We start from the raw sequence: 14,401 nt of genomic DNA, 5'->3' as shown, positions 1-14,401 counted from the left end.
GCTACATGTTAAAACATAATGATTTAATGGCATTGCTGGATTTTCCGTGAGTGAGAATTCAGATTCAACTTCTCCACTTGCTTGTTTTAAGTGAAAAATATCATGCAAAAGACAAAACTACATTAGTTATTGACTTTAGTGATTTGTAATTTTAGTGTTGCCAATTTACGTAACAATTCGTTGGTAATAGCGCATTTTATTAGATCAATTTGCTTATTGGGTGCGGAGCATATCTAAGAGTAAAAAGTGATAGATTTAATGAAGGATCTTAATTTCCACACTTTGCCACTGATTTTCAACATAAAGAAAACTAAAGAATAATAAGTTTGCTACTTGGAAATTCGATCTGACTTCTGACTTCTGAGTACTCTGTTTTTAACGTATTATGCCTATTTAGTATTTATGATACTGAATCATGATTCATGAGAAGGGTAATTAAGATTAATTTAATTCAGGACTTTGTTTATACTGGATGTTCAAAACAAAGAGGGTCTTTTTAAGTTTTAATAATGTATTTATATTTTCTTACAAGACTATTAGAATATGTACATCACTGATACGAAAAATCTTTGAAAATTGAATTTTGGACCAATGTTTCTCTAGCACTATGATTCCTGTTTGTTTGTGTCTTTGAGGAAGCGTTAGGGATATTAAAATTTATATATTGATATGCCAATTTTTAAAATAATATTAAAAATAAAATAATAATTACAAAATTTATTTATATATTATTAATGTGATACCAATCAAATTTATTGTCCGGTCAATAAATAAACTATGACCAAATTCCCCCTATGCAAAGGTATCTCCTTATGATAGTTAAGAGTAATAAGTATAAATCAGGTACAACAAGTCATATAAAAAAATAAAAATATCATATTTACCACTAATTTACTAAGCTTATTTCTTATAAAAAAAAATACAAAGCTTTTTATAATAAAATAGATAATAATTTTAAATTTTCCTTAACATTGTCCTTTTTTTTTTTTCTTTTTTTGTAAAACATCGGTGGATAGAAGAGCGGTGAATACAATAATGTTCTATAACATTGTCCTTTTTTTTTTTTCTTTTTTTGTAAAACATCGGTGGATAGAAGAGCGGTGAATACAATAATGTTCTTCTTTCTTCTTTTTGTTTTGAAAAACCAGCTTTGTTCTTAACTTCTTATGTTCTTCTCAAAAAAAAAAAAATGTAAAAGCATTGTTCTAATGTCATATCAATATCATCTTGGTTCTAAAGAAATCATTATTGTACTCACCGCTCCTCTAGCTATCGACCGAGGTTTAAAGCATTTATGACAACCTTTCCTTGCCCATGTTCAATAGTCCCACACCTGCCCCCGACGTGGTCAACATATTACATCTTACAGGTGTGAACATTAAGATATACCTTTACATATTTCTCAAGGTTAGACATAGATAGAACTAGTAAAACCGTTGTTTTTGACATGTCTTGCATGTCGATCAAGCTAACAACTTTTTTTTTTCTTTCTCTCTCAACTAAGGATTCAAAATTTCTTGTTATTTAATTTTTAATTTAGGATTTCTCATATTATCTTCAGATTCATTTACACTTAAACTTCATCATATGATTGTTGAATGATGATCCTTTTTTATTTTATTTTTTGTTCCCACGTCTTTTGCTTTGTGAATGTTACACTAACATGGACTATCATATGTCATTATTCGATGTGTCATAGCCAATTTAAAGCACCCATTTTATTCTCTAGAGTAAGACGAGATTAAGAGAAGTCAGAAGGTTTCCATTGATGTAATCATGACGATGAATGACGCTTAATTTACAGAAAAAAATAATAATAATTCAACAAAAACGAAATTGTATGATAGTATGAGAGTGACAGACATTCATTCATTCTTTTTTCTTTTTCTATTTTTTTCTTCTTTCTTCTTCTAAGCGACAGAAAAATTCAATTAAATACTCAGTTAGCAATTATTATGATTAAATTAGTATTTTTTTTGTCTCAAAGATCCGTAGAACGAGAATGTTAAGTCGACAATCTCCCAAGTTTAGGTAGGAAAATTGACTAGTTTTTTAGATTTTCAAACTCAAAACAGTTGGAACACATGCATACAGTCTTTTTCAATTGGATTGGAGCAAAAACCTACCTTTTTTGTCCCCACTCGTTAAAGAGCGTTAAAAGATATTTGAAAAGATTGCATTTCACATTGGAAATAGTCTGAGTCAATTAGATAAATCTGAACCTTTGATTTTAACAACAATTCTAAGACTACGTAAAAAAAATCACTACTGTTGTTATTATTGTCTATGTGGGGATGATAAATTCATATAAAAGTGACATGTAAACTAGTTAGTCCACCATATAAGATAGTATTATAATAAAAGTTGTGACTTTTTATATGGTACTAGAATTACTCGCTTATGATTCAAAAAAAAAAAAAAAAAAAAAAAGAAGGATTACTCGCTTAGATTTTTTAGTGTCCCACAACAATCTCAATCTAAAATTATTAACTAGTAACAAATAACGGTGGTCATATCAATAGAAACGCATTTAGGATCTCCCAATCATGCATAATATCAATATCCAACTGGTAATTTAGTCGCAGCTAATAATCTTGCTCAAGATCTTAGCCATACAACTGATGCAAGGTTGTTAGACAACCAATCTTCATTAGCTCGCTCATTTCTTCACATTTTATTCAGTCATTTTACATCACATGTTTCCACAGCAACACAGTAACCCTACAAGAACAAACTGACGCCAACTGGCCCTACTAACAGTTTACTTGGATGCTTACTAATGGCCAATGGATCTAGCAATGAAGAATTATTGTATCTAAGTCTAATAATAATGCATAAAATATCAATGAATGATGCAGATTAACTGCTTGTCGTTTGAGAGAGAGAGAGAAAAAAGATCCCTAATTCAAAGGGATCTAAGAATCCCCCACACACACTACTTCCACCTCCCCCACCAATATTTTGACTAATATTGACATATACCAAATTTTCCTTAATGATTCTATCGAGCTCTTAGTTACATACATACATTACTTTCGGCAAATTTTTTATCTCCATTCTACAACTATATATCCATTTGATTCAACATGTTGATTCTCTTAGCGATTTAATCTTAAGATTTATAACTCAAAATATTAGTCTAGTAATTTTTAAGACCTTATGAAAACCATGAGATGCTGAGATTTAAACAACTAGTCAACATCTTGAAACCATCCCAAGAAATTCTTTCCTATAATTATTTAGCTTGCGTAAAACGAAGTACTTCATAGTTCATACACTCAAAAATAATCAAGTGCTAAAAAAGCAATGGACACTGATATAAACCCCTAAAATATAATCAATAATTGACGTATTGAAGGCAACAGGGATAGAACAAACATGTACAAATGGCCACGTGTTAACCATATCCCATTTTATACGAGAGCACCAAACAGAAACCTTACCCATTGTGCAGAATCGTTTTGCAATAATGTAGAATTTTCTTTTCTATTGGAAAATATAGTAGATCTGGCTTGACCAATAGTCTTTTAAGAGTAACATCCATGATGGAGACAGGCACAAAATGATAAGACGTATTATTTTAGACTTATGACGAGGTATACCACAATCTATTCCTAAACCTTGTATAACTGAGCCCACATTATCTCACGCTCCACTTGCACACCCAACTGAAAAATCTGAACAGGCTCTATGATATCAATGTTTTCCCAATCCTCACTGGTCCAGAAGTACTAGCAAAGTAGCAAGACTCCTGACTTCTGTAATATCCAGATGAACACGACAACATTCAAATCAGATGGGAAACATCACAAGTAATTACTTGAAAATGAAGAACCAGGTTTGCATTTAAGGGCAGTAGAAAACTATATATTCCATGTGGCACATTGGGCTCAACCAAGTGCCCCTAAACATACTTCAATGTGAATTTCGATTTCCACACCTAATATGGACCCATCAATACAACTAGACAAGAAATGCTAACCCCAAACCAAAGTTAAGGGAAAGACTTTTGTGGCAAGGAATTATACCTTCCCTACAATTCGTTGAATCTTCCAAAATATTTCACCGAAACAAGAGAGATACACAGATGAGAACTGAAGAAAAACATTTAGAGCAATACATTGCAATAAAAATTTATAGAATACTCCAGAAAATACCATAAAGTGTACTTACTCATTTCACATAAATGATTAGTTCCACTGAATTTACTAAGCAAAACCCACTATCACGTGAGAAAGAGTAGACATTTATTGTGCTCCCGAGTATTAAATAATTACCCCTTTTCCCACACAGGAAACACATGCATGTAGTTAAGTTTTGTATATTTCTTTCTTCTGCCAGTAGCCAGTGACCAAAGATCGGACCTTGCATTCATATAAATTGCAGCACATCATGCAGGATCCAATTGTCTTCAGAATATTTGCACTAGGATCATCTTATAAGAAAAGCCCCGATTAAGATTACAGTGCATAAACACATAATTCTACAAAGCAAACTGGTTCATGCCAGCACCAGCATTCTAATTTAGAACAACCTAAAACCATGTCATGCATGCCAGCATTCTAATTTAGAACAGCTCCATAGTCAACTAGGAAATTTTCAGTTTACACATGCATGTCACTAAGGTTAAGACTCAACAAAATATTCACTCTACACGCCGGCGCTTCTTTGCAAGATTATCAAAGACCTGGTGGACATCATCAGCTGTGATTGGCTTTGATGAATCAAAGGACTCCTGAAACAGGGAAAAGAAGAAAGGAAAATGCATATAAACGTTTATGTGAGTATGGTACACTAAAAAATGTAACAAAGAAAAAACCAGCCAAACCCTTGCTTTCTCCCTTCTGCTTTATAAAACCAGTAAATGAGTCATTATGAAGGCAAACAAAAACATACCAGGAAAGTACGAATTTCATCCTTCATATCTGCAATGCCACTTAAAATCTCCATTTTCTCTACATGACCAAGTTTATTGAATAAACTTAGCTCAGCACCCTCCTGTTGCTGCAACTTTTCTTTCCTCTTCTGTGTTGCCATTTGCTCATACTCTGCAATTGAGTCCTCCTTGTCAAGCAGAAACGCAATATGCTTCTGATTGTAAAGAACTATACATTTTTCACATCTGCAGAGTACATCCCGCCAATTTTTGGAAAGAAACAGTGGTTTACTGTCTAAAGCAGGAGAATCAACCCCCAAGTTAACTCCAAGAACACAAGTAGATGTATGTGAGCTGGCATCTTTTACGCAAGGATCTGAAACCACAGTCTTCTGAGAACTTTCTGCAACAAACAAACTGTTCCCATCAGAGACATTAGCTCCATCAGAGACATTAGCTTGATCCATTTTAGGATTATTATGAGCATTGACATCATTATCTAGTTTTCCAGATCCACCAGCTGAAGATGTATCTTCCACCACATTCTTATCCTTATTAGTATCTACAGTAGCATCACCCTGCCTCCCTGCTGCCCAAATGGATTGAGGATACAGTCCCAGAAAAGAAAAGCTGGCTGAGCAGGCCTTACATATAAAATCTTCATACAGAGGTTCTCCTTCATCATCTCTTGGAACCTGTGGTATGGCAGAAAGATGGGTGAAGCACCAAACACCTAAACAATGACAATTGGAGGAAATGAAAAAAATGCTACCACAAAATTAGAGAAGCACCTAGATGATGTTTGAGCTTCTTTTTTTTTTTTGGGGGGTATTTCTAAAACTAGATTCTTAGGACCTAACGAACACTACAACAACAACAACCAAGCCTTAATCCCAAATTTTTTTAGGTCAACTATGGATCTTTAACAGATTAGTTAGGCTCAGTGCCTCAGCCACAAGTATTCTTTTCTGCGATTCTATTTTATCCAAATTCATACTCTCTTTCACTTCATTAATTGATATGTTTTTTTTTTTTACTACTTCAACTAATATTACTTTCACTCTTCCTCCTTATTTTTTTGGTTCCCTCAGCTTCAATTGACTCAGTCTCTTGCTAGTAAATTAATCACTCTGCTCTAAACATGACCAAACTATCTAAAGCAACTCTCCCCCATTTTTTTCACCAATAGGGGCAACACCTACCTTTAAGCNGGGGGGGGGGGGCACAGGGGAAGATGTGGGGGCCTTCAGGAGAAGGGGAGCACAAGTTCTGAGCTGTAGCTTCTCTTTAAAATGTAAAAGACAGACTCAAAGAGTGGTTCAGAAAGAGAAGTCAAGAATAGACATCTTTTAACAAAAATTTAACTAAAATGGGAAAAGAAGTTGAATGGCGTTGAACTAAGCGGACACAATAATGAACAGTATGCAGATACCTCAACCACAATGCAAGAGAAATTAAAATTAAACTCTTTTTACATTGTTAGTTTCAGTTTCAGCAAACAAGTGCATATGAAATGAAGTGTTCAACATGGAACAGAATTGCAGATGGTAAGTAGCACAAACATAAGACAAATTCATGGTCTCAGGTAAAACTACACACAACAAGGCAAGAGCCTCCAAGTTTGAGAACAAGGCATAGCCTATGCATTAATGTCAGACACATTCCAAGTCAAGACATGCAACTATAGTAGATACTCAGTAATTTAAACCAAAAGGACAGTATTCTGCAGGGTCGATGTATGCTAGAATACAACATCAATATACTAAAAAATATTTCCTTTTATCAGTGTTAAGTTTAATTGATGAACATCTCTTTTTCCAGTATAATAGGGTGGGTGAGGGCAATACCAAAGGGACATCTACTGGCAGATTAACCCCAGTAACATCATTGTTCAACAAAATTACCACAATGATAGATGGCAAGCCCCAAAAACATGGATTGGCTCAGTTGTTTCCTAGTAAGGACAAGCAAACAGATGTGTATATAACAGGACAATGAAGTGACTCATCAATTTTTCTAACCCTACCATCGATGTTATTTAATTATGTACATGTAAGAATTGGCTATTCAATTTAACAGCAAGAATCAGAAGGCCTTGCATCATTTGAACGCAGCTATCAGAATCTTGCCATGACCAATTGTTTGCAAAACCATAATATGATTTGCATAAAGTTAGAAGAACATAAAACAAAGACAGAAAGAATTGAGAGCCATAGTGAAAGCACAAGCTAGCAACCTCGCCAGAAGGCTCAAGACCAAGATGCTCCTCATGAAACCAGTCCTCACATATACAGCACTGTATCATCTCTACTTGTTCTTCCACATCAGGATCAGGATAGGGGCGACTGCATGTGCAATATGAACCTTTGAAATTATGATTATACGAATTCTCAGCATTCTCTATGTCTTTGTTTGGGAAAATCTTGCAGAAGAACTCCCCAAATTTTGAATTTCCACAGTCGCACCTAAAGTTTCTCTTGGTCCACAGCTCTACAATCTTGTTACAGTAGAACATCAAAAGGCACCATTAGACAAGGTTAGTATCCTTCAAGAAAAAAAATTACAGGATTAAGAAGTAAAATATACTCGGTTTACATGATGTCCTAGCATAAAAGATATCATTTCCATGATCCATCCAACTATCTGATAGCATATTAATTTTGAAATCCATCCAGGCCACCAACTTAACCCAAAAAGACCATAATTCATCAAGAACAGGGAGAAGGGAAAACAATAACTCATTCTCAAGACCATATTCAAAGGATCCAAAACCAAAAAAAAGAAAACAAAAAAAACAAAAAAAAAAAAAACAAAAACAAAAAAAAAATGGTTGTTTGATATGTAAGTTGGACAAAATTAATAGCATTGTTTAGTTATCTAATTAACTATTACTGAAGTGACAAAATCCAATCCAAACATGACTAAATGGATAGGATTTAAGAACACCACAATAGAGTTACCCTAAAACTCTAGAAGATCTTAATCCATAAGAACATAATAGAACAAACATACATAAAGAAAAGACACAACCATGACCCTTTTCTTTTGCTGAGGCCAATTAAGACCATGCAGTGACCATCTCCCCCCCCCCCCCCCCAACGGCACCACCAAAAGAAAAACTCATGAAACTTGATCCCATCAAAACCAACTCACATCTTAGAAACATGACTCTTCAAAAGAATCAAAAAGAAATAAATAACAAAAAAAAAAAAAAAAAGGATCCCTCTACCCTCATGTACTGAACATCTAATTTTGCTTTGCCATTATAGTGATGCACTCTCATTCACAATAAAAATCATTAGTAAAATTCATAAATAAAAATAAAAATAAAGAAGTTGTCATTAAACAATGTATAGCTACTAGTTATGTACTTAACATTAGTCATAATAAAATCCTCTACTCTTAAGAGTACTGAAGAATACCTCATGGCCATCATGGCAAGACAAGGAGCAAGCTGTGCAAACTCCAGCATTTCCATCTGGGGTACAAGTCAGGCATGAAAAAATTGCCTGCCTCTTCATATAACCATTAGTATAAGTACATTCCTTGCCCTCATCACCCCCCAAAACTAGGTCAGCTTCCTATAAGTCAATAAATAATGAAATAAAAAACACCCATTAATTTAATCCCTACAAAATGTACAGGTACAATATATTAATGACATCAATCAAAAGCCAGCGCTCCTTTACAATAAAACAGAAGAGTGTAGTTAGGACAGATGGTAGGAGATGAGATAATGACGTGGCTAAATTAGATGAACTTCACTATCCCAGCGTGAAGGGCTTTGAGGCCCAGTATTCATTTTAGTGTTTCCTTAATGAACTAGAATGAGTTAAACATGAGGACAGAACTGATAAGAAACTAGATGTACTTCGCTGGGCCAGATTATATATATGCTTTGAAAACATTATATCTGAAGGTATCAGAGCAATCAAATCCAAAAACCGAAAAGGATATAGAAGAAAAAAAATATGAGCTAAAGTGAACAATGAAACCCTCATGGAGAATGGTAAGCTATTATTGCATTTTACATTCAAGTGGTTTAAAGGGCCTACATTAATGCATTTTGTCAACCTCTGAGCTTGCAAGTAGACACTGTCAGAAGAAGCCACCAAATAAGTAACAGTCTATTTTTGAATAATGATGAAGCAAAATGGTTAAGCAATTAATAAATTGGAGTAAGAAGGCAAGGATATTGTTTGGTTAATTTTCCAAGTACTTCTATTTCTTCCAAAAACAGAATTTACCTTCTCTTCCGCCAGGATGCAAAATAGTTAATCTACTTATTTCCAAACAGGAACTAAATTAGCCACCAGGAATTGATTATTTAAACAAAAAGGAACCATGTGATTGCTATTAAATTTGCAACCATCATAATTTCAATTAACCACATAATTTCAGAGACTTTCTTATTAACACACAAGAACACAAATTTTAGCAGTAGGACCTAGGAGTAAGGTACTTCTTTAAAATGCTAACAAAACAATACCTAATAATTTCAATTAGGCTGTAGTCAGTTGGTAGGAGTCTAAGGAGAAAATTTTAAATTTGTGGGGGTTACCAAAATTGTGGGTGTTTGGTACTTCGGTTTGCTAATATTGGCAGTTTGAAAATCTTGGGATATCTTAATTCCCACAATTTATTGGATTCCAAAGGAACATATCACCTGTAATTCGGTAATACACAATCCCTACAATGTGTCTTCCTTGGTCCAACCAAAATTAGCCACCTCAATTCAAAAATTATGTCACATCCACCTCAGCCCAAGGTGTTCAAAGGCAAAAGGCAACCTTAACACTCCAAAGCCTTGTATCACTCGAGGCATGAGGAAACAAAAAGAAACTAGCCTGATAAAAGGGAGGCGCCAAATCTAAATATAGTTATTATACATATTGAACTTAAATCAATATGTATATAATGTATTGAAACATTATAATCAAGTGTTTTTGACGTGTTGCATAAAGAATTTAGGTCTATTACTTGATTTCAGAATCGGCTTAACATGGTTTAGGATCTATCCATTATTCAAACAAATGGTTTTACAAAAAGCTTTTATAAATTAATTAATCAAACAATAAGTTTTACAACAAGCTTTTGTAAGTTAATTATTCCAACAATACATTTTACATCAAGCTTCTATAAATTAATAATCTAACAATAGGTTCTACAACTTCTATAATCTATGTTGATGAGGCATTTTGAGGGAGAGTGGCAAAGTTGGAATGTTAGATCATTCAGGCCTTTAGGGCCTATTTGGTTAGGGTGTTTTAACAACAGTTTTTAGTGTTTAAACACTAAAAACTATGGGCCCAAAAAAAAACAACGCGTTTGGTAAGGGTGTTTTTTATTAGAGTGTTTTGAGTTACGTTGCTCAAACACTAAATTTAGAAAACTCCTCTTACCAGTTTTCAGTTTTCAAACAATGTTGCTCAATGACACTTTTGTAAATATTTCAAAAACTATAGGTCTTACTAATTAGACTACATGTCATCACTTTTTAAAAAACACACACACACACACACAACAACACAATTATGTTTTTTCACTTTTGAAAAGACTTCATTAGAAATATAGTACCAAACACATTTTTTGCATTATAAGTACTTTAAATATGTGTTTTACAATACTTTTTAAACCACAGTTTTCACATCATTTTGAACAACAATACTCAAAACACCTCTACCATAATGATTGGGATTTGGATATGGTGGTGGCTTCTTTTCTCCATCTTCTAGGCTCATATATTCTTCTGAGAAAGGATGGTGTTCAGGTGAGGTAGAGGTCAAAGAAGAGTGGGGAGTTTGATATTTGTTCTTTCCACAATGCCTAGAGGGGTTACACTTCTATTTCATTCCTCTGGAAAGAAATTTGGGGTGTGAAGGCCCCTCAAAGGGTATCTTTTTTTTTGTTTGGACAGTAGTTTGGGAGAAGATCCTTGTGAGAAACTTATGAAGAGAGTCTATTCTTTAGTAAATTGGTGTTGCATGTGTCAGTGTAGTGGGGAGACAACTGAGCATCTTTTGATTCATTGCACAATGGCCTACGAGCTGTGGAGCTTTGTTTTTTGATCCTTCTAGATTCAACGGGTTTTAACAGAAAAAGTGATTGATCTTAAGTTTGTTTGGAGAAACTGAATAGGTAAACACTCTTAAGATATATGGTGATTCCGTTATGTTTAATGTGGACCATATGAAGGTAATGTAATTAGCGTACTTTAGAGAATGTGATGTGTAGAGCATGAGGACTCAGTTATTAACCACTTTTGCTGTTCTCTGTTTGATTGGTCTTATAAATGGGGTTTTACAAATAGTTATTCAATTCCAATGTTTATTGAGTCTGTCTTATTGTACATAATTTATTGTAATTCTTTAGGTTTCTTTGTGTCCATTGTACATGAAGTAGTCTTTTTTTAATAAAATTTATTCTTTCTTATCTAAAACAAACAAAATTCTAAAAATAATTAATCTACCAATAGGTTTTACAGCAAGCTTCTACATAAAATAAATAAATAAACAAAATTAAATTTTAAAAAATAAATAAATAAGTAAATAATACTAAGGCTCTTGCCTTTTGCCTAGTTTAAGGTGCTCACCTTGCTCACCTAGACATTATAGGTATGCAGCTCACTAAAGGCACCTCACCTTAGAGACTAAGGCTCTCACCTTTTGCCTAGTTTAAGGTGGTCGTCTTGCTCACCTAGGGCATTATAGGTAAGCAGCTCACTAAAGGCACCTCACCTTAGAGACTTAGAGACTCTTTAGTGGCACCTTGACTCACCCAAGCACCAAGGCGAGCGCCCGGCTCACCTTTGACTACCACACCTCAACCAAAACTAACAAAACCATTTTTGTATTCATTAATCTCAAACTCACCTATTCTCTCCTCCTCCTCCCATCGGCCCTTCACCTCTACTAATCCATCCTCCAAATTTGACACTCCATGCTCGAGAACCACAACATCATTCAGACCCAACTCATGAAATGGCGCTCGTGAACCCAAAGTCCACAAGTTTTCTTTCTTTACGCCTTCTGCCTTGTCCGCAATGTGTAGTAAGTGTTGTTCTAAGAAGAACGGACACAGATATGGATATAGGTACGGGTACAAAGGAGACACGTCAATTTTTGAAAAAAAAGGACATAGGTACGGCAAGATACATCTATTAAATAATTCTTAAATATATTTTTATTCTTTTTTTATAAGTTTTAAATATATTTTTATTCATATTTCTATATGTCATTAATCATTTATTTTCATATAGTGTTAAAAAAAAATGTATATATATATATATATATCAAACTAAGATTAATAATAGATAATAAAGCAATCCTTTACTATTAAAGGATGTTTGAAAATTAGAATAAAAATCAAGAATAAAGATACTTATTAAATTTTCAAATGCAATATTACCATTCAGAGCAGGAATGCTCTCTTTGTTTTGGGAACGGGTATTAGATTCTTCTTGTGCTTCCTAGGTGTTGTCTAAACCAAGAAAATACAGTGTAAGACTGAAATTGAATAGATGTTGCAATTAAGTTGCAAATGCAAAATGAGCTAGTTTTAGCTTGCATAAGCAACACAATATATCTTTCAAAGTAAAAGACATACATTTGTGGGATTTCTGGATATAAATGGTATTTTATACTAGCTTATTCTTACCAGTGAGGCAATAAATGGTGTGATATTAACGCTTCTTTGATCTCTTTCTGGAAATGATAAGTGAACTCTTGGGCTCATGTCCACCACATGAGCACCAAATAATTTAATTTCACCTCAAGATGTGGTGAACTGTTTAGCTCCCATTTAATGCTTGGCTTATCAATTTCAATCACGCACTGAATTTTCCTCTCAGGATGGACAACACAACCACACATCACGGACAAGGTTGAAGGCATCCACAGAAAAAGCAAACTTGTTTGAGATGACTTGAGGACAAAGAGACAGTTTGGTTATTTTTGGATTAGGAGGACGTGACATGAATTTTTAATTGAATTGGCTAATTTTGGTTGGACCAAGACAGACGTGCAGGAATTTCATATTACCACATTGCATGTGATATGCTCTCAAGATTTGAAGTTCCACCTAGGAATTTTAATTTTTTGCATTGTGCACTTAATTAGAATTTTATAAATCGCATCTTAACATTCCTTATCAAGTATCACATATCATAATGTCCACATGGGTTGTTTTCTCCCCATTCTCCCAAATAAACTTACATTAAAATCTTCGTATTTCTAAAACTAGATTCTTAACAATAGGGGCAACACCTACCTTTAAGCTAGGACCAAATGAACACTTAAGGCCTAATTTCTCAGGAATTCAAACAGACAGGAGTTTAAACTCACGGGAATCTTAAATTCTCAAGAATCAAAAACCTTACCAGCCAAACAGGTCCCTATAAGATTTTCCACGTTTCATATCTTTCATTCTAGAACAACAATTATTCCACTCAAACAAGCATCATTTTATCTTAAATTAGACATCACAATTTCAAAGTAACCCTAAAAAACGTAAAACATAAAATCCAACACCCTAATTGAACAGATTTTCCTCAGATTTCATAGCAACCAACAAGTGCATAAATCATACAGGTTATAAAATAAATATTTTAAAAAAAATAAAATAAAATTTATGAATGGAAAAGAAGCTGACCAGTTCTTGTTCCTCAACACCCTTAAGGTACTCTTGGATAGAAACGGTCTGCTCAGCTTCATCTTCAAGCTCACCAGCCATTTTCTTCACCACGCTATCAACACGTACCTGAAATTCGCTGAAAACACACAAAATCTGAATGTTAGTGAAAGAAATTGTTGAAAAATGGGTGGATTGTGTCTTTTCCCTAGAAAAAAGGAAACCCTAGATTCGAAGAAAGAGGGAAAATATCAGGTTTTGAAGGAAAATACCTAACGTTTGTGGCTGAGAGATTCTATTGCACACACACACAAGAGTTCGATGAGATCGAAGCAGAGGAAATGGGCTTCAGAGAGAGAGAGAGTGAGAGAGAGATTTGTGAAGATTGAAGAGAGAGAAATGAGAGTTTAGGGTTTTATATGTGAGCGAGGACTATAAGGACATTTTCCCGCCATATGTCTTTCCAATTGGATGCGTTTCACAAATCAAATCTGTGATGTGTTCCCTCCAAATGTGAATGTTGTTTCGTTTTGGATGATTATGTTTTACTCATAATGTATAGGATTTTCATTCGTAGTGGAACCATAGTTTCTTCTTTTATTTTATTTTTATTTTTTTAACTTTTTACATTTAGGATTGCATTCTCATAGAAATAAAAATAAATTTTCTTTTTTATACATGATAGAAATTCTACTATAGTTTAATTTAAATGTATATGTGTGTAAAACTTCATCTTAAAGACTTAAAACTCAGTCTTTGCCCTCTACACCCAACAAACACTTAAAGCATTTACAGCAGTGGTGGTATAAAGCAATAATGCTAAATTTTAGCTCCACTTTCATTAAAATGATGCTCCAGCAGTGGAGCTAAAGCAAAAAAATTTAGATGATTCGCTAC

The 14,401-nt window shown here is 33.9% G+C and overlaps 1 protein-coding gene across 1 annotated transcript; it reads right to left on the bottom strand.

The window, feature by feature from the left end:
- Window positions 1-4,154: 4,154 nt before the first annotated feature.
- Window positions 4,155-13,941, bottom strand: LOC111986211 (uncharacterized). The gene is made up of 6 exons (XM_024017837.2): window positions 13,777-13,941; window positions 13,526-13,643; window positions 8,299-8,457; window positions 7,113-7,373; window positions 4,897-5,571; window positions 4,155-4,735 (listed from the first exon to the last, which is right to left on the bottom strand). The coding sequence occupies exons 2-6, from the start codon at window positions 13,604-13,606 to the stop codon at window positions 4,646-4,648; spliced, it is 1,266 nt and encodes a 421-aa protein (XP_023873605.1). The 5' UTR covers window positions 13,607-13,643; window positions 13,777-13,941; the 3' UTR covers window positions 4,155-4,645.
- Between the last annotated feature and the right edge of the window lie 460 nt (window positions 13,942-14,401).

Source organism: Quercus suber, unplaced genomic scaffold (assembly GCF_002906115.3).
Source record: "Quercus suber isolate HL8 unplaced genomic scaffold, Cork oak 2.0 scaffold_140, whole genome shotgun sequence".
Lineage (NCBI taxonomy): Eukaryota > Viridiplantae > Streptophyta > Magnoliopsida > Fagales > Fagaceae > Quercus > Quercus suber.
This window is presented reverse-complemented; position numbering and strand designations above follow the sequence as displayed.

What these genes read in the sequence shown, in the direction of transcription:
- LOC111986211 (XM_024017837.2), bottom strand. Translation starts at nt 13,606, where the DNA reads ATGGCTGGTGAGCTTGAAGATGAAGCTGAGCAGACCGTTTCTATCCAA. An exon ending in CTTGCCATGATGGCCATGAG is followed by an intron (nt 7,374 to 8,298) that starts GTATTCTTCAGT and finishes TACTGTAACAAG; the next exon opens with ATTGTAGAGCTGTGGACCAA. An exon ending in ATGAAATTCGTACTTTCCTG is followed by an intron (nt 4,736 to 4,896) that starts GTATGTTTTTGT and finishes TCCCTGTTTCAG; the next exon opens with GAGTCCTTTGATTCATCAAA.